A 17,856-nucleotide genomic window follows, 5' to 3' on the forward strand; every position below is an offset into this window, starting at 1 on the left:
TTCACATTCGAGTATCTTCATCGTAAGCAGCTTCGGAGCCGACTGGGACGAACTCACCCAAGACTAGTCCTCTCATCCGCGCGTCCCAAGACATGGACAGGGAGGTCCCCTCACCCGCCCTCCCATAGCTGGTCAGCGTCCTTATCAACGAAGCAATCTGTCTGAGCAAAAGCAAAGCTTTCGCGGCGCGCCCTGACGGAGCAAGTGGAAGCTGACAGGAAGACTCTCACGAGCCAGGGGAATGCCCCGGCCACCGGTCCTCCGAGTCGGGTATCTCGCTTAACCGCCGCTGCGGCCATCGTCCCGGGCAGCCTCCGATGAATCGGCCGCCGAGACTGACGTGCAATAAGCAAAAGCAGCTGAAGAAAGGGAAGGGAGAAAAGATTAATAAGTCGCAACGCCCGACCAAGAAGATGGCGCAGTGCCATGGCCAGAGCGGCACGCTGCAATAACGAAGCATTCTTCGGCGTCCTGACAGATGGAGTTACATGTGCACCAGCGTTGGCAAACCACCCTCATCGAAACGATCCAAGATTCTCGAGGCACATCTCCCGTCCCGCGCAAGACGGATCAAACGTTGTTCACCCAAATGGAACACTTTTACCTAAGCCGACAAGTTTCTTCTCTTCCAAATTCCCCTAGACCGATCCGTTGGACCCCTTTCGACTCTGAAGCCCATCTCGAAACCCACTGCGCTTGGCCTTACCTCGGACGCAACCAACGACGGGGCGCTTGGAGAAAGCCTCGCGCCGAAGAAACAGCGGCTGCGATCTGAACATGCCTGCTCCCAGTGCGGCGGTGGGGATCGTCGGCGTATCATGTATATTGCCCTCTTCCACCATTAGGTATCATCGGCCCCGCATCCTTTTTCTTTGGAAGGTCTTTTCTTAGTGACATCCTATGAAGTCACTATATCACGCCGTGATATACATACCAGAAAACCCCCAGCGACGCGGCGGGCGCACATCCTCCGCGGGGCTCGTGACCGACTTCCGTGTCCGGCATCGACGCAATATCAAACAAAATGCTACTGACGTCGTGAGCGTATTTTTGGTATCTACTCTATACTGGTATAGTCGTGCATGATCGTGAAAAAGGTACAAAAACGGAAAGCAAAAAATCCAAGCAAAGTGCCCGCCCGCTTGCTAGAAGCTCTCCGAACTGTTGGTCGAGTACAGCTTCGTGTCGAAGCTCCTCCCCTGGTTCCGGCCGCCACCTCCCCCCGTCGACGCCGGCGGGAGCTCCCCCCTCGCGCCGCCGCGCGGCGTGGAATCCCGCTTGGCGTCGTACTCGATGTTGACCTCCCGCGTCCGCATGATGCCGTCGTACGTCATGATCTCCTCCTCGCTCGTCGTCGGCGAGTGGCCCCTGATCTCGGACCGGCCCTTCATGCTCATGTTCTTGAGCTGGAAGGTGTTGGGGTGGGTGTCGTTGTGCGTGTGGTGCGTGGCGCTCCGGCCGCGGGTCGCCGTCGCCGTGGTGCGCGACCTCTTGGCATCGCCGCCGCCGCTGCGGCCGTAGCCGTAGCGTCCGTTGGAGGAGCTCTTGAGGGAGGCGAAGAACTTAGGGAACCAGCGGAGGAAGAGGCCGCGGAGGGCCGGGGCCGAGGCGGCTATGATGGCGAGGTTGGTCTCGACGGCCGAGTAGGTGAAGCGGATGTCGTAGGTCGGATCGTTCAGGTTGATGTGGTAGGACACCTCGACCAGCCAGACGAGGCGGAGGACGCTGATGGCGGTGACGCTGGGCCGCGGTTCTGTCAGAGGGGGTTGTCTTGGGAGACTGCAGGTAGGTTTTGGGGTGAGCGACTTACACGGCTCCCAGGGCGAAGACGGCGAGGAGAGCCATCTTGACCCGTGCGGGCATCTTCAGTCCGAGGAAGATCCAGAAGGGCAAGGCCAGCGCGAGGACATCGGTTAGAATCGTCAGCGAGGCAGTGCTCACGTAGAAGGCCGAGGTGTCGATGCAAGTGCCGTCCGTCGGGGGGTTGCGGCCTGCCTTTTCCCAAAAGTAGCTGATGGGCCGGCACTGGAAGATGACGGTGACGAAGATGGCGACCATGAGCGTCAGGTTGAAGACGTTGAGGCCGATGATGGCGTACCGGATGCGCCGCTTCTGGCCGCTCAGGCGGAGGAGGAACATCAGGACGGAGCACTTGACGAGCGCCAGGATCGGGTTGTAGAGGAGCTGGATGATGTAGTTCCACAGGCTGCCGAGCCGTTGGTCTGCTACCAAGGGTATGTCTTTGACGTGGATGCCGATGAAGGCATAGCGCATGGCGAAGTACGATGCTACAGTCTCGGCGAGCGACTCTACCTACGGGGGACTATGTAAGTGACTCTGTACGAGGCTGAGGATCTAGTAGATGTTGAACATACCATTGCAAAACATATCAAGCCATCGTCTACGAGAACAAGTTAGCTACCTCGGCGACGATCGACTTGACGAGTAGAATTCCGGGACAACCTACCCCAACCGAACTGATTCGTGCTGACCCGACTATATACTCTTAAAGCCACTATGATCAGGGCCACTGCCGGGAAGAAGAAGAGAATGAAGAAGCCAATGTGCTGAAGACTCGTTTCCGGGTACGGGTAGTCGTCGGTGATGGGCGGCAGCGCAGCAGCCGTCGTGGTCGCGGCGTCGGCGGTATCTCTCGTCACCTGGGCGGCCTGCGCCGCGTGAACCAGAGCCGCGATGGCCTGCGACATGGCCGACGTTCGGTCGTCTTGAACTTCGAAAGTCGACTATAGGTGCGGCGAATCCAAGCTCGGAGGAGCCCTTGGCTGGCGGGATAGGGGTTTACCTCTCAGCACAGCGATGCGGGAAACGGTCTAATATGGAAAGGCAGGGAAAGATGGTAGTCCTATATGCCATCGTCCCTGGCTTGAAAAGTTCTGACTTCTTTCCGGTGTGCCTTGGACAGCCAGATTGGTTCAACACAGTATATGCACATAACTAACGGTGCCGTCTCCAAGTGAGAGGCGCATATTATTAGGCCTACCTTTCCTTCTTCCCACTCTGCAACGACAGGGTCGGTAAAGAAGAGCCAGACGGAATAGCGGTAGGCTTGCGAGAAAGGAACCAGGCCTCTCGGTGTCCTTTCCCTCAAAACACCAAGCCCCAAGTGGCGCCGGCGCTTCCAAAACAACTTCTGCGCCATTCAAGTGGGTGTGGCCATGTAAGAACTGGAGCCTCGAGAGAAACTTGGTGTCCCCCGGTGGTAACCCTACACAACGGGCATCCCTTGCACGCATCTGGCAGCAAGGATATATACGCTCGCTGAGAGGGCGCCGAGAGTGACGACGAGTGGCCGATAGAGGAGGACCACGGGAGAGTGAGAGGGTGGTCCAGCCCTGCGTGGATGTAGCAAGAGGTCCGGCGGGTTGGAATTACCATTCCCACACCATCTCATCCCGTCCGTCGATCAAGCTTGAGTGTCCGTTACCACTCAGATATTGCCATGGAAGACGCCTGGAAGAGGACTGACTTTCTTCTCCCGTGACAACACTTGCTACCAGTGCGACGCCTGAGGTGTAAGAACGATGTAGCACCCACGCCGTCCACATCCCGCGGCTTGTTCATCTCGTTGACAGGTGCCAAACGGTCAGAGATGGGAGCATGTCCGTGAGTTCGGCGTCAACAAGCTTACTTTGAAAGACGGGGCGTCAAGCCACAGGGTAACGGGGGCGTATCCGTCTACGCCTCCCCTCCGTAGCGACAAATCAGGAAAGGAAACCGAAGACCTTTCGAAATTTGCCATCTCCTCTCCACGGTTGCTGCCTGAGTTCTTTCCTCACACTGGACGAGAAGAAATTATCAGAATCTGCAGGGCGGGTTTGATGCGGGACCGGGGCCCGAGGCGAGGTGACAGCGATCGCGGGCTGCATCTTGGTGGACGTGGAGCTCTGGGGCTGCTGATGGGATATCGAACGATTTTTCGTGGGGCCGAAAAGATGCGGGACTGTTGCTGGTGTTGGCACCTCTGGTTCGTATAAGTCGTAAACGTCCGCACCTCCAAGCCGCATCCTGGGACGCAGGTACAGGCCAGGGTTCGGCAGCATGTCAGGACCAAGTGAAACCCATCGCGTACCGAGGACTTTGTGGCTAGCGCGCGATTGGTAGTTGTTAGTTGGCGGGCAGCGGAGAAAGAGATTGGTGGTCTTTCGTGAGACGAGACCCTTCTCCGTGTGGTTGGCTTGAGCGAGGAATTCCATGGGAATCGACATGATGAGTGAGTCTGTAAATGTGGATGATGAGTTGGCCTCGTCAAACTTGCTGGAGAAACGCATGCATGTGTAAAATGCTGTGCCGCTGAAGACGCACGAAAGCCGACATGCTGAAGAGAAATGACAACTGCATGACAGCCGGGGAAATAACCACTGCCGTCCTGTCAGCCACACTCTCTTGCGTTGCCGCGACATGGGTTGTTGGTTGTTGGCCGCAGGTACTTACTTACACATTGGCCTGTTGTCTAGAATGGGTCACTGAGAAGTTCAACTCGAGAACATCAAAATAGCTTCTCGACATGTCGAAGCACCTGAATCTCAAGATGAGCCTGACGATAAGATTCACATCATCAAGAGATGGCCTTTGCGCTGCCGCCCGGTGGTGATCATTTGCGGGAAGCAGTGCGGCATCCGAAGCTCCGGCAGGATTTGCAAGCCCGCCGGGGCCAGAAATTACCTTGCATGCGGACTTCATCTACGCGGGACAAGGGTTGTCCACACCCGGCGCCCAGTCCAACCCCATGCCGGCCCAGAACGGCAAATAGGGCACGGCAAGTTCACAAATCTCGCGCAACAGACGAGAAGAAGATGACAACGAAGAAGACGCAGAAGGATGCGAGACGGGTTTCGGCTTGTTAGTTGATGTTACCCAGCTGGATTAACGAGCCCGCTAGGCACACCGAAATCCCTCACAGGGCAACTAGCTCCGATAGTTGAGATGAACGGCTCAGCAAAGGCCGCGCAATCCACTTGGTCCAGATCTCCCTCTGCTTCTGAGGAGTCGTTATGACAGGGCTTAAGCTTGATTCTGAAAAGGAGAAAAGGATGACGGGTGCTTCCTAAATCTTAAACTTGGTAACAAAACGAAACAGCCGGTTCGCGCTCGCAGCATGGAAAGTCCCTTCTGCAGAGATGGATCCTCGCCTCCTCTCGGTGCGTCTCTGAATCGCTAGCGAGACCTCGCCAGGAGTGACTGTGCCTTGATCACAAACTGCTCTTTTCTGGCAGGTTGGCAGGCTGTGTCGTGCAAGAGGGATCGGGAGGAGGCCAGCATTTCCATGTTTGTGAGAGGCCGAATCTGGCAAGTTGCTGGGATATTGCTTCGAGGGATCTGTGTCTGCATGCGCATCTCCCATATTGCCACCAGCCACAATAAATGATGGCCGACTGAGGTGGTGTTGGCTGTTGGTTGTGTGGATCAAAAGACGAGTAGCAAAACAGCCAAGTGGACCTCATGGAGAAGCAAAAGAAGAAATGATGCGATTTGTTGGAGATGCCGAAGAACCAAGAAACCGGACTTGTCTTCGACTTGACTCAGTCAACCGCTGAGACTGTTGGCTCGTGCAAGACAGAACGGTTCATCTGAATAGGAGCAGATGTCTTTCTTTCTCTTTGCAGTATCTTTGCAGTAGAATCAACTGAACTTGGAAAACTTGCCTAAACCAGACTTACCTCCACAGGACGTTGAACGCGCACTGACACCGCAGTCGGCGAGCAGATTAGCTAGCCAACCGACCGGGCTTCTTGCGCCGGTGAGCGCGGGATAGCCTCCACATCCCAGCTCGACAACGACCGAGATGACAACGGTGCAAGGGTCGTGGCCACTGTGCCTGGGCAACATGCGGGGGCTTCCATCTCGGCCAAGGAGCCAAGCTCCAAACTCCGATTTCCAGCGTCCAGCCACTCAACGACCGCCCATCTGCGTCAGATCCTTGAACAGACCGAGCCCAAGTGGAGGTTGAAAACTGCACGTCGAGGTGGACGACTGGGGGCGTCCACCGTGTTAGTCTCTCGAAGTCTGTGTCGCTTTCAACGGCACCGTAACCTCGCCGGGTTCTGTTGCTTCCCTGCCCGCCATCCAGAGCCGTTGAGGGAAGCATGGCTCATCTCCCTCAAGGGTGTCCGCAAGAAGCACTTACAATGCTGTAATCACCCGTCTCCGGCGGAAAGATGCCTGTTGGAATCCGCCTCAGTTGCTTCGGGGATCTCGTCCGTCGATACTCGACCCTCTCCGTCTCTTCGCCCCCTCATCTATTCCTTCGCGAGAGGAATAGTTCCAGAGGAGCCCTGCAAATATTGCCTCTTGGCCACTGATGCTCTGCCCTACATCAATCCGTAGCCACAGAAAACCTCCCGTGCGTACCGACAGGCTGCGATCGAGCCCCCACAGGCCTCGAGCTAGGCTAGCCGTCCACATCTTTCGATATCGTTGGTAGCATAGCGAGGCCATTTCCGTTGTCGGTCGTGTTGTGTCCACCGATACGGGCTGTCATCCAACCGTCAAGTCCAGCGTTCCATTGCTCATCTCGGTCTCCACGCGTTCACCCCGCTGACACCACTGGCCGAACATCCTGCTGAGCCTTTTATATATTCGACGCAAGCCTTCCCGCCTCGGTGATCGCCTCTTTTCATCCCATTCGTCCACCAGGAGCATCTCGCGTCTGACACCACGTGGCAACCATGGCTTCGACACGTTCTGTTCTGGCGGCGGCTCTGCTGTCTGTCGGGCAGCTGGTTTCGGCTCAGACTATCAAAGTCGACGGCCAAGAGATTGGTGAGTTTGCCGCTAGTGATGCCTGGGAGACAGCTGTGGCGATCCGGATCATATGTGACTGACAACCTGTTAGCTGCCAACGCCTCCACCGTGGCTCCGGCCGCTGAGGCCGCTGATGCCTCCGTCGCCAGCACCTCCGCGGGTCTGAATGACCAGGAGAAGGCACAGCTGACCGATGCTGTACTTGCCAACCTAACGGCTCTCGAGTTGTCCAACGTCTCTTTGTTCGGCTTCGAAGACGCCTCTTCAGTCGAGAAGAGATCTCTCTTCGGCCGATGCAAGACATACCCAGGAGACCTCCTGTATCCCAACAGCATTATCTGGGGCATCTTTGACCTTCTCCTTGGTGGTGCTCTCACCAAGACCATCCCCGAAGCCTCAGTGTGCTATGATGACTTTGGCAACTATGACAAGGCCAAGTGCGACTTCTTGACCACCAACTGGGTTAATGGCTCGTACTATCACACCGAAGACCCAACTGCCATCAACGCTGTTCTCTTCGAGGGCCTGAACTGCATGCCCCCGACTATCAACGTTGGCGAGACGAATTGCTCGGTCGGTGGTCTGCCATCATACGTCGTCGAGGCCACCACTGTCGCCCACGTTCAGTTGGCCGTCAACTTCGCCCGCAATCTGAACCTCCGCCTCGTCGTCAAGAACACTGGCCATGACTTTGGAGCCAAGTCCACTGGTGCTGGTTCCCTGTCCATCTGGACGCATAACTTCAACGAGATCACTTTCCTCGAGAGCTACAAGCAAGACTCGTACAGTGGCTCTGCCTTCAAGCTCGGTGCGGGTGTCAGGGCTTTCGAGGTCTACGAGGCCGCGAACAAGTATGGCGTGACCGCTGTCGGTGGTGAAGGCCAGACCGTCGGTGTTATGGGCGGCTATGTCCAGGGAGGTGGCCACAGCCCGCTTTCAGGATTGTACGGCATGGCTGCTGATAACGTGCTCTCTTTCGAAGTGGTTACTGCCGATGGTCGTTTCGTGACTGCCAGCGAATCCGAAAACACCGACCTCTTCTGGGCGATCCGCGGCGGAGGTGGCTCGACATACGGCGTCGTCACGTCGGCCGTTGTGAAGGTTCACCCCCAGATGAAGGTCAGCACCGCCACTTTCGCCTTCTCTACAGGCGAGAATGTGACTACCGACCAGTTCTGGTCGGCTCTCCGTTTGTACTTTGACGGTTTCGTCGAGTACGCGGTTGATAACGCCAACTACGGATACTTCCGCATCCAAAATCTCGGTACTTCCTTCGCCTTCGATATGGGCCCTTGGTTGGCTCCGAACATGACTGAGGCAGAGCTTCGCAATCTGACAGCACCTCTGTTCGCTAAGTGGGCCGAAATTGGCCTCAACGTCGAGCCCGTCTTCAAGGAGTTCGACAACTTTTATGATGCCTGGTCGGTCTCTTTCCCTCTGGAACCTTGGGGATCCAACGCCATCCGCCAGGCTAGTCGTCTTTTCCCCAAGGCCAACTGGGAAGACGAGACCAAGCTCAACGCCACCTTCGACGCCATCAAGTCCGTCGTAGAAGACGGCGGCTACATCGTTGCCTTCAACATGGCCGCCGCGCCCGAGGGTTACCCTGACAACGCCGTCAACTCTGCGTGGCGCGAGACTGTGATGCACTGCATCACCGCCGCTCTATGGGACCCCACCGCCGAGGAGTCCGTCATCAAGAACGCCAGCGACACGCTCACATTCGACTGGATGCAGCGCTGGCGCGATGTCTCCCCCGATGCCGGTGCGTACATGTCCGAGTCGGACTACATCGAACCCAACTTCACCCAGGCTTTCTGGGGTACCAAGTACGAGAAGGCTCTCGAGCTTAAGAAGAGATTCGACCCCCACGATGTCTTTTATGCCCAGAACGGTGTTGGATCCGAGAACTGGGAGATGTCGGAGATGATTCTGGGCAACTTGCCTTCGCAGAACAGCAAGTTGTGCCGCAAGCAGTAGGGAGTTGTCGATTGATCAAGCCGCCTTGCTCATGATTATGGTGTTCTTTCTTCGACTGTAAATATTGCCATTGTACATAAGTGTGGTTTTCTTAGCCACGAGTAACCTGAATATGGATCAGTAGATGATCTTGACGCATTAGAATAGTACTTTTTGTCATGACAAACCTCATGCCCAAGCATTTTATGAATCGCAAGCCCGCCCTGAACTGATCAGCCTCAGCGTGTGATCTTGATAGGGCCGATACTTTTGCGTTTTTGATGACTTGAGATGATTTGCGGCAGTACGTGACTTTGGTTGGTTGAACTGAAGGAAGCGTCCAGGAGCGCGTCGACAGCAGATGCGCGAAACCGAAATGCCGTGAGACAATTCGTAGACTCTAGTCATTCGATCATTGTACTTTATTCGGAATTTTGAACCGTTTCCTGCTGGATATGCCGTGTATCGATGATATTGCATTGGTGACCGAGCTTGAGGTGTCGTGAACGTGAGAGGTGTTGGAGGTTTGGGTGGCGGTACGTACTTATCTCTAAGCCCACTTTAATTTTACGCTAAACCATAACGGAGCAGGCGCATAACCTGCCTTCGAATTTCAAGGTGACATCTCCCCAAACTCTTCAACCATAGCTTCATACACCAGCCGTCCATCATGGCATCTATCGCGGCGTCCCTGGCATCGGCCCTCCCGAAACCCAAATACTCCGGCGAAGATGAAGAGCCCCCCGCGCGCGCTCAGCAACGCGGCCCCCGCATCGTGGGCGCCGGCCAGCTCGACGAGACGCAGATCGTGCTGAAGAGATCCGGTCCTCCTCCGTACGGCCAACGCGCAGGATGGCGACCGCGAGGCCCCGAAGACTTTGGCGACGGTGGCGCGTTCCCCGAAATCCCGATCGCGCAGTACCCGCAGGATATGGGAAAGAAAGGGGCGTCTTCCAGCAACGCGCTGGCGATCCAGGTCGACGCGGAGGGAAAGCTCGATTACGGCGCCATCTCGCGTCAAGGCCACAGCGAGAACCGAATCGTGCACACCTCGTTCAAGGACCTCATTCCTCTCCGTCAGCGAGCCGACGCTGGCGAGATCGATCTGAGCCGACCGAGTCAAGAGGAGGTAGCTGCGACGGCCGAAAAAACAAAGAATGCATTGGCAGCGTTGGTGAGCGGCGCTGTGGCTGCGCAGAAGCCCAAGAACGTCAACGTCGGGAACCGCGCAGACCCGACCTTTGTGCGATACACCCCGGCGAACCAGATGGGCGACAACTCTAAGAAGCAAGATCGCATCATGAAGATCGTGGAGAGGCAAAGAGACCCGATGGAACCGCCCAAGTTCAAGCACAAGAAGATTCCCCGCGGGCCGCCGAGTCCTCCGCCTCCAGTTCTGAGGTCGCCACCACGAAAGCTGACGGCCAAGGACCAGGAGGATTGGCGCATCCCACCACCAGTCTCCAACTGGAAGAACCCCAAGGGTTTCACGGTTCCGCTGGACAAGAGATTGGCTGCCGATGGGCGTGGTCTCCAAGACGTGGCAATCAACGACAAGTTCGCTCAGTTCTCCGAAGCTCTATACGTTGCCGACAGACACGCCCGCGAGGAAGTCAGACAGCGCGCGGCAATGCAGCAGAGACTGGCGGAGAAGGAAAAGGCGCAGAAAGAGGAGAACCTCAGGATGCTTGCGCAGAAGGCTCGCGAGGAGCGCGCGGGGGCTGGTCGACGCGACTCGAGATCAAGGTCACGCTCGCGCAGCTACAGCGGCTCTGACTCGGAAGACTCCGACGGTTCGGAAGACTCAGAGGTGCGGGAGCGAGAGAGAGCCAGAAAGGAAAGGATGCGCGAGGAGGAGAGGAAGCTACGTCAGTCACGCATGGGAGCTGAGAGGAGGGTCCAAGTCATGGCGAGGGAGCAGAACCGGGATATCTCGGAGAAGATCGCGCTCGGCCTCGCGAAACCGACACAGTCCAAGGAGACAATGTACGACTCGAGACTTTTCAACCAGTCGAGCGGCTTCGACAGCGGGTTCAACGAGGACAACCCGTACGACAAGCCGCTCTTTGCTGCGCAAGAGGTCATCAACAACATTTATCGTCCACGCGCCAACATGGACGAGGAAGAGGACGAGGCTGCTGGCGATAAGGAGATGGCCAAGATTCAGAAGTCGAGTCGCTTCGGTGAGGCGTTGGGCAGGGGAACGTTCAAGGGCACAGAAGATGTCGAGGTAAGCACACCGGCTCGAATGAAAGCGAGGAGTAAAGCTAACCAACTCGTTTCACAGGAGAGGGAGGGGCCAGTACAGTTCGAGAAGGACGCAGGAGATCCCTTCAACGTGGACAAGTTTTTGTCCGAGGTGGAGCAAAGTTCGTCGTCGAAGAGAGGATACGGACTTCAGGAGGAAGATTCCCGGCAACCAAAGCGGGCCCGAGTAGAGGAAGACGACGACTAGATGAGTCGGAGCCGGCGCTAGGGGAGTTTACTTGGTTCGGCGGAGCAAGAGTCAGTCAGCATCGAGATTCCGACTCTCTCTCAAAGGCATTGTAAAAGTACGGGGAGCTGTCGCGATGCTGGACGAGCAGGGCAGAGCATTAATGCAAAAGAGAATTTTGACGAGCTCCGTACAGAAGTCGGTGCGAGCTTCGATCGCAAACCATTGGACGATTGCGTGTGATGTTGCCGGTTGTTCTAGGGCGGAGAGGCAAGGGGTGGAAGCCGACTGGCGAGTTCGCAGCGACGTTCACGGTTTCATAGACCCGTGATTTCATGCGGACCGTCTGGCCGTCGACAAGTCAAAGCCGAGAACCGGACGAGGCGGACATTTTGGCACCTGGGCCAGGAACAGCGATCCGGGTTCGTTCGACTGGACGGGCCGGGGTGGGTTCGCTAAAACTTGTCAGAGTTGGTGTCGTCGAAGTGACAGTCAGGGTCGGCGAGGGAGGCGGCTCGGACTGCGATTGGCCCCGTCCCCTGGGACAAGCAACAGTCAAGAACCGGGACATCAGGCGAGCAAGGGGATATGGTTGGGGGTCGGGTTGGGTTGGGAGGAAGGGGAAAAAAAAAGAAGTTGAGACGAAGATCAGGCAGGGTGGGAAACGTGTGGGCATGGAGCATTGGACGTTCCGGCCTATATTTACCGTCCCGTAGCTTGATTGACGGGCGGTTGAAACAGGTTGCAGCGATGCCCTGTTGGTTAAGCTCTGAGTTGGAGACTCTTTGGAGCCTTGGCCCCCAATGCCGATGATGTGATGGATGGTGTTAGGTAGTCATGTTTGCTTCTGCGATTGCCAGAGTTCACGAAGGGAGAGAGGGTGGTAATAAGTGAGGAGAGTTGGCGGCTGAAGGGAAGCATGGTGATTTGAAAAACAGAGAATGTGTTTATTTCTCGTAAGCTTAACCAAACATCTGGCTCGGAATCGAGAATTTGATATTGGCCAGAGTCTATTAGTCTCTTCTTTTAATCTTTTTCGGCTGGTGTTCGCCAGAAGTTCCGATGCAGCCTCAAGACGCAGCTCCCGAGGACCTGGTTTCCGAGAGCTGATCTCGCATATATCCCGCGTCGAGTGAGTTCTCAGGTGCCCGCCCGCCCGCTGAACCCATTGAGTTGTTGGTTGCACGAGCCGGCGGCAACTTAATAAGTCAGAACCTGATCCGAATGCGGGATTCCAAGCGCAGATCGATGCGACATGTTCGGGTCGTTTCTTGTGTCTGTCTGTCAGCAGCTGATGTTGCTCCTGCAGCAGAGTCCCTGCGTGGGAGGCATGCGACGGGAGTTGGGATCGGGAGTCAGAGAAGAAGCGTAATTCACGACGGTGAGTTTTTGGTGGTTCCATTCCAACTCTGGCCGGCGAGATGTCGAGGCTATTCGACTGAAGTCAACATGGGCGGAAAGTCTACAGCATCCCGTCCTTTTTGACCTTGGAAGAGATGAAGATGATGGGGGTTAGGTGGACTTCAACTCAAGCCTTCAACGCCCAACTTGGCTCCCTTCGCCAAGCCCTTTAGCGCAGATGCGCTGTCGGCCCCTGACAGCGTGGCACCCGTGGCACCTGTGGCACCTGCATCCCGCTTTGAGGCGCTATGAAGTGTCGATCTAGCCGGCTGCATCATCCGAGTTCAACTTCACCTTTTCTTCTTCCTGCGCCAGTTCGGATTCGTTTTCCAGTCATCAGCGTCCCAACAACAGCATGACCGAGGAGGATCAAGACCAACATCTAAGCCGAGGTGGTCTCGTGTCATCATTCATTCCATCTTCGTCTCCATGATCGACCTGACTGACGTCCGGTCCCCATCTTCCAGCTGAAGATGCAGTACCAAAAAAGACACGACGACGGCGACGAGCTTGACTCGACTCACACTGACCCCGGCCGCAGATCAATCCATCCATCCCATCTCTGTTTCTCCCACTCCTCAACCAAGATTTCAAGTTACCAAGACGTGCGAGACCCTGCAACGACGGGCTGCACGTCCACTTCAGATGTCCCGTCATCGTCCCCTTTCGCCCCGTCCTTCATGCCCGAGAGGTGTCTCTGCCTCGAAAGCATGAACAAGAAGCTTCTTCCCAGACACGACACCCCGGACGCACCGGCCAGCCATCAGCTCTGAGCATGACAGACTTGACTTTTGCCATGCACACACACACACAGCACACATCTCAGGTCTGAGCCGAGACCCGCCCCGGATGCTCGTGTCTACCTACCTTAGTTTACCTGCCTACACTACTGCAGACTGGCCTGTCAAGGTTCGTGTCGAGTCCTTGCTCAATGCTCTGCAGAAGCCTGCCCTGCGTTGAAGCGCGCAAAGTCAAGCTCAGCCCTGGTCCCCAGCGCCCTCAGCGTCCCGAACCTCTCTCTCGTCGTCGGCGCCGTCATCCAGTTGCATCCGAGCCCGAACTTGGCGTCCCGCGGCGGTGCCAGTCGTTCTTTTCGTTTCCTTATGCCTCACCCCTGGCTTATGTGAAGTGTTCCAGGGGATTTCCCATACCTCGGATGCACTGATGAAGCTCAAATGCCAAGTTGGCGGTTAGTTGTTGGGCACCGTGTATCATGTTCTTCCCCCGCGTCGTGGTCTCGGCGAAGTTTTTTCTGGGAGGAGAGAACCACGATGCTTATTTCACTGCGTCTGCCCACCCTCACCTTCTTAAGAATCTTCTCTTCTTCTCTCAACTATTCTTCATCGTGTCTGGTCTTGGCACTTACATTACCGTCTTTTAATATCTCTTCGTAATTTCACTTCATGCCTCTGAGAGGACTGCGCCTCTTCACAGTTACGACACCGACTTGGACCGAAGGAACGCATATCACATTCTGCTCGTCGAATCACCACACCAATTGAAAAAAAACCACGCCATATTAGACCGAAGCTGGCTCAATAATACGAAATTTCCACTTCGGGACTCGGAATTCACCCACACTCACGTATTCCCTGATGCGAGACGTCGACATCCCCTGCCAGCACTCGTCGAGCCAGGCAACTTGGACCATCCCTCATTGGACTGGTTTAAGTGGTCCACCGCAACGGACGCGTACGTAGTACGTATGATAGGCGTAATCGGATCGCTGTGTTAAATCGGGGAGCGTATCAGCTTGAAGACGATGGTTCCAAATCTGGGCCCGACTTCATCACTCGGCTATACTCCGTTCGAATACTGGAAGGGTCCGAAACCCGTCATTCCCAGACCAAAGCGCAAATCACGAGCCGTCGCCCTCGATCTAGAACCGCTTCTTCCCACCCCCACACCGGCACCGAGGCCTCGCGCCGCCGCGACATGGCCCGGTCAGGCATTTGCTGTCGCCGTCCCTGGTGTCCAGCGGAAACCGTCGCTGGCACCTCCCCCAAGCGCCTTCGTGGCGCAGCCAGGAACATTCACCGTTTCGTCCAATAAAGGCAAGCCATTTGCGGAGATTCTCGTCGTCCCTCCAAAGGTGTTGGTCCACCCACTTTTTCGAGACGAGATAAAGACTCCGGACTGGCCCAGGGGTTTCTCCCCGTATCCCGATTCCATGAACGACTCGACTTACAACATCATGGGCGACTACGGATATTCAAACGAGCGCCTCGGCCAGAAGCCTGCGTGGTGGGACCCGAGGGGGTGGACGAAGCGGATTTGGGCCGGTGTCAGTGCCGCCATCATTATTCTGATTGTCATCATCGTCGCCGTCGTCGTCACCCAGAACAACCAGAACCGGTACCCGGACTACTCCAAGCTGTCGTACAAGCTGAGTGACACATGTACGGACCAGCCGTGCGCGGGAACAGCGGACATTCCCGGCTGATGATTGAAACCCAGACTCTGGAGAGAACTTCTTCGACAAGTTTGACTACTTCAACACATATGATCCAAGTGTGTCTCGTCCAGACCTCACTGCCAGGCGCAGCACACTGACTGATCCCGACAGCGGGAGGAACCGTTCACTACGTCGGCCGCGCTGAGGCAGCCACGAGGGTACATATATCCCACTTCCTAACCCTGGCAAACATCAGCTGAACCCAGCAAAGAACCTGACGTACGCCACCTCCGACAGGGCCGTCGTCCGCGTCGACAACACCGTCGGCCCCAGCTCCACCCCGGACGCCTCGACCGGACGCTTCTCCGTCCGCGTCGAGTCGAAGACGCAGTACGACAAGGGCCTGTTCATCTTCGACGTCAAGCACACGCCCTACGGCTGCGCCTCCTGGCCCGCCCTCTGGTTCTCCGACCCGAACAACTGGCCCGACGCCGGCGAGATCGACATCATGGAGGCCGTCAACCAGGGCACCGACGGCAACCAGATGACCCTGCACACCACCTCGGGCTGCGAGATGAACGTCAAGCGCAAGCAGACCGGCAGCGTCCTCCAGACGGACTGCAAGAACACGACAAACAGCAACGCCGGCTGCGGCGTCGAGGGCAAGACGTCCTCCTACGGCGAGGACTTCAACAGCGCCGGCGGCGGCTACATGGCCATGGAGTGGCGCGACGAGGGCATCCGCGTGTGGCAGTTCGCGCGGTCCTCCGTGCCCTCGGACATCACCAACAAGGCCCCCGACCCGAGCACCTGGGGCAACGCCCTCGCCGATTTCCCCAACACGGCCTGCGACATGAGTTCGCACTTCAAGAACCAGTCGCTCATCATCAACATCGACGTCTGCGGCTCGCTCACCGAGGCCAAGTACGCCACCTCCGGCTGCGGCGGGACCAGCTGTTCTGATTTCCAGGCCAACAACCCCTCCGCGTTCGACACGGCGTATTGGGAGTTCGGTGCCTTTCAGGTATACACGGCCTCATAACGTAGACACGGGAGGAGGAATGAGATATGTAAAAGAAGAGAGAGTTACACACGCATCAGAAAGATGCGGGTTGTCACCGAGGCAGGTCACCGGTGGCCAAAACCGCAACAGGAGCGGTCATGACCTTTTGTGTTTTTTATTCCAATGAGCGAGCGAGTCTTATATCATCCACTCGGGGGTTTTCGAACAAACCTCCCCAAGTGAGGATCTTCTATCCCTGAGAGGTCAAAAGGAGTCGGAGAGTAACATATGCCCAAAAAAGTTTTCAAGAGACATAATGTCTAGAATGGGGTCTATCTATACTACATTTCTCTCAAAACCCCGCATCGTGAAACTACCCCGTGAAAGAGAGAGAAGAGTCATAGTATACAGCCATCAAAGCAGTCGTCCACAACATCAACCAACCCCTTCGTCGGCCTTCATCCCGATCGTGAATAATGTCGAAGTGGAGTTGGATCTCTATAGTCTATATCCCTCCCCTGGCCATTCCCAACCCGAATAGAAAGGGGTTCGGCCCAATCCGTAGTAAACGCCATGCAATGCAAACAACCCGCCAAAAGCCACCTTTTGTACAGACGTCCTTCCACATCATTTCATACACACACTTTCTTCCTACACCCACAACCTCACCTCTCTCTCACACATTACACATTCCCCCCTCACTCATCCTTCGGACTCCTCATATACGCATCAATAGCGGCACTAAACGCCGCGAACGCAACGCACCCGCCCAGCGCCGCCTGCGGCCCCGCGTTCTTGGCCAATATCCCGCCCGTCAGACACCCCGCCGCGACGCCGTTGCCCAGGTCGTTCTTGGCCCGGAGGCCCTCGATCCCGCACTCGATGCCCGCGAACAGCGCGCCCACCTTGCCGAAGTTCTTGGCCATGCTGTACGACCGCGTGCCCATGTCCTTGAAGCCGTGCCGGAGCTGCTGGCGCAGGGGGAGGTCCGAGATCGGGGTGGTGGTCGGCTTGCCGTCGATCGTGGCCGTGTGGAAGGGCGTGTCGTAGGACATCTGGTGGAGGGGCGGGTGTCAGACTCTTTTTTTCAATTCTTGAGGACACATTTGATTTTGCCTCTTGTAAGAGGAGGGTAACGTACGGATGCCATGAACATGCCGAATAATCCACCCATGCCGAAACCCATCACGCCGGACATGACGCTCTTGGTCCAGCAGTTCTCCATGAAATTCGTCATCTGGCATTCCGCGTCAGTGAATCTATTTGTAGGTAACCAGCAGCCGCAGCAGAGAAACGCACCGCCTGCATCTGGGCGTCGGGGGGGGCCATCGCGCCGGCGGCGTCGGCTGGCGTCGCCATGGGCGAGGCTTGGCTTGCACCGGGGAAACTCATGACGAAGATTATATTGAGGGTATCGTGTAGAGAGCGGCGAGGTGCGAGTTAGTGCGATTGAATGCGATCGTCGCGACGCGTGCTGCCAGATTGTTCGCGGGAGGGTGACCAAATTTCTGCCAGGAGGAGCTTCTCACCACTGGGCGGCGAGCGATAAATTTCTTATCTCGCCTTATCGATGTCGGCGCCTCCTGGCACGTGCTCCTCCGACCGGCCTCCGAGCGGTCCCTCCCGATGGAGAGTGGGGTGAGTTTCCGGGTTCCCCGTGCACCAATGACGGAGCCACCATGGGTGACGGGATTGAAACTCAATGCAGTAAACCATTTTCACTCAACATGACGCCACGGCCTAGTTTTCATGTCTCTTGAGAATGAGCTACGATAAGTCTGTCCTCTATTGAGAGGGTATACAAGGTAAACGGCCCGTAATGAGCCTCGCTCAGCCTGTCATGAGAATGCCTTTTTCTTGTGAATACGAGTCGAGACCAAATCTGCCCGCCTCTAGGCCCCA

At 56.4% G+C, this 17,856-nt stretch overlaps 5 protein-coding genes across 5 annotated transcripts; 3 read left to right on the top strand and 2 right to left on the bottom strand.

Moving 5' to 3' along the window:
• Positions 1–1,145: 1,145 nt before the first annotated feature.
• On the bottom strand, positions 1,146–2,708 carry CkaCkLH20_01391 (CFEM domain-containing protein; the record flags this gene model as incomplete). The annotated part of the gene is made up of 4 exons (XM_038884110.1): positions 1,146–1,740; positions 1,811–2,313; positions 2,376–2,401; positions 2,468–2,708. The coding sequence occupies 4 exons, from the start codon at positions 2,706–2,708 to the stop codon at positions 1,146–1,148; spliced, it is 1,365 nt and encodes a 454-aa protein (XP_038750702.1).
• A 3,978-nt stretch (positions 2,709–6,686) lies between these two features.
• On the top strand, positions 6,687–8,742 carry CkaCkLH20_01392 (FAD binding domain-containing protein; the record flags this gene model as incomplete). The annotated part of the gene is made up of 2 exons (XM_038884111.1): positions 6,687–6,780; positions 6,854–8,742. 2 exons carry the CDS (start codon positions 6,687–6,689, stop codon positions 8,740–8,742), a joined length of 1,983 nt encoding a protein of 660 aa, XP_038750703.1.
• A 649-nt stretch (positions 8,743–9,391) lies between these two features.
• CkaCkLH20_01393 (transcriptional regulator cwf13) lies at positions 9,392–11,176 on the top strand (the record flags this gene model as incomplete). Its single annotated transcript, XM_038884112.1, has 2 exons — positions 9,392–10,951; positions 11,009–11,176. The coding sequence occupies 2 exons, from the start codon at positions 9,392–9,394 to the stop codon at positions 11,174–11,176; spliced, it is 1,728 nt and encodes a 575-aa protein (XP_038750704.1).
• A 3,142-nt stretch (positions 11,177–14,318) lies between these two features.
• CkaCkLH20_01394 (uncharacterized protein) lies at positions 14,319–15,993 on the top strand (the record flags this gene model as incomplete). Its single annotated transcript, XM_038884113.1, has 4 exons — positions 14,319–14,955; positions 15,014–15,067; positions 15,123–15,169; positions 15,223–15,993. 4 exons carry the CDS (start codon positions 14,319–14,321, stop codon positions 15,991–15,993), a joined length of 1,509 nt encoding a protein of 502 aa, XP_038750705.1.
• A 659-nt stretch (positions 15,994–16,652) lies between these two features.
• Positions 16,653–17,313, bottom strand: CkaCkLH20_01395 (uncharacterized protein; the record flags this gene model as incomplete). Its single annotated transcript, XM_038884114.1, has 3 exons — positions 16,653–17,009; positions 17,096–17,191; positions 17,254–17,313. The coding sequence occupies 3 exons, from the start codon at positions 17,311–17,313 to the stop codon at positions 16,653–16,655; spliced, it is 513 nt and encodes a 170-aa protein (XP_038750706.1).
• Between the last annotated feature and the right edge of the window lie 543 nt (positions 17,314–17,856).

This window comes from Colletotrichum karsti (genome assembly GCF_011947395.1).
Source record: "Colletotrichum karsti strain CkLH20 chromosome Unknown Scaffold3, whole genome shotgun sequence".
NCBI lineage: Eukaryota > Fungi > Ascomycota > Sordariomycetes > Glomerellales > Glomerellaceae > Colletotrichum > Colletotrichum karsti.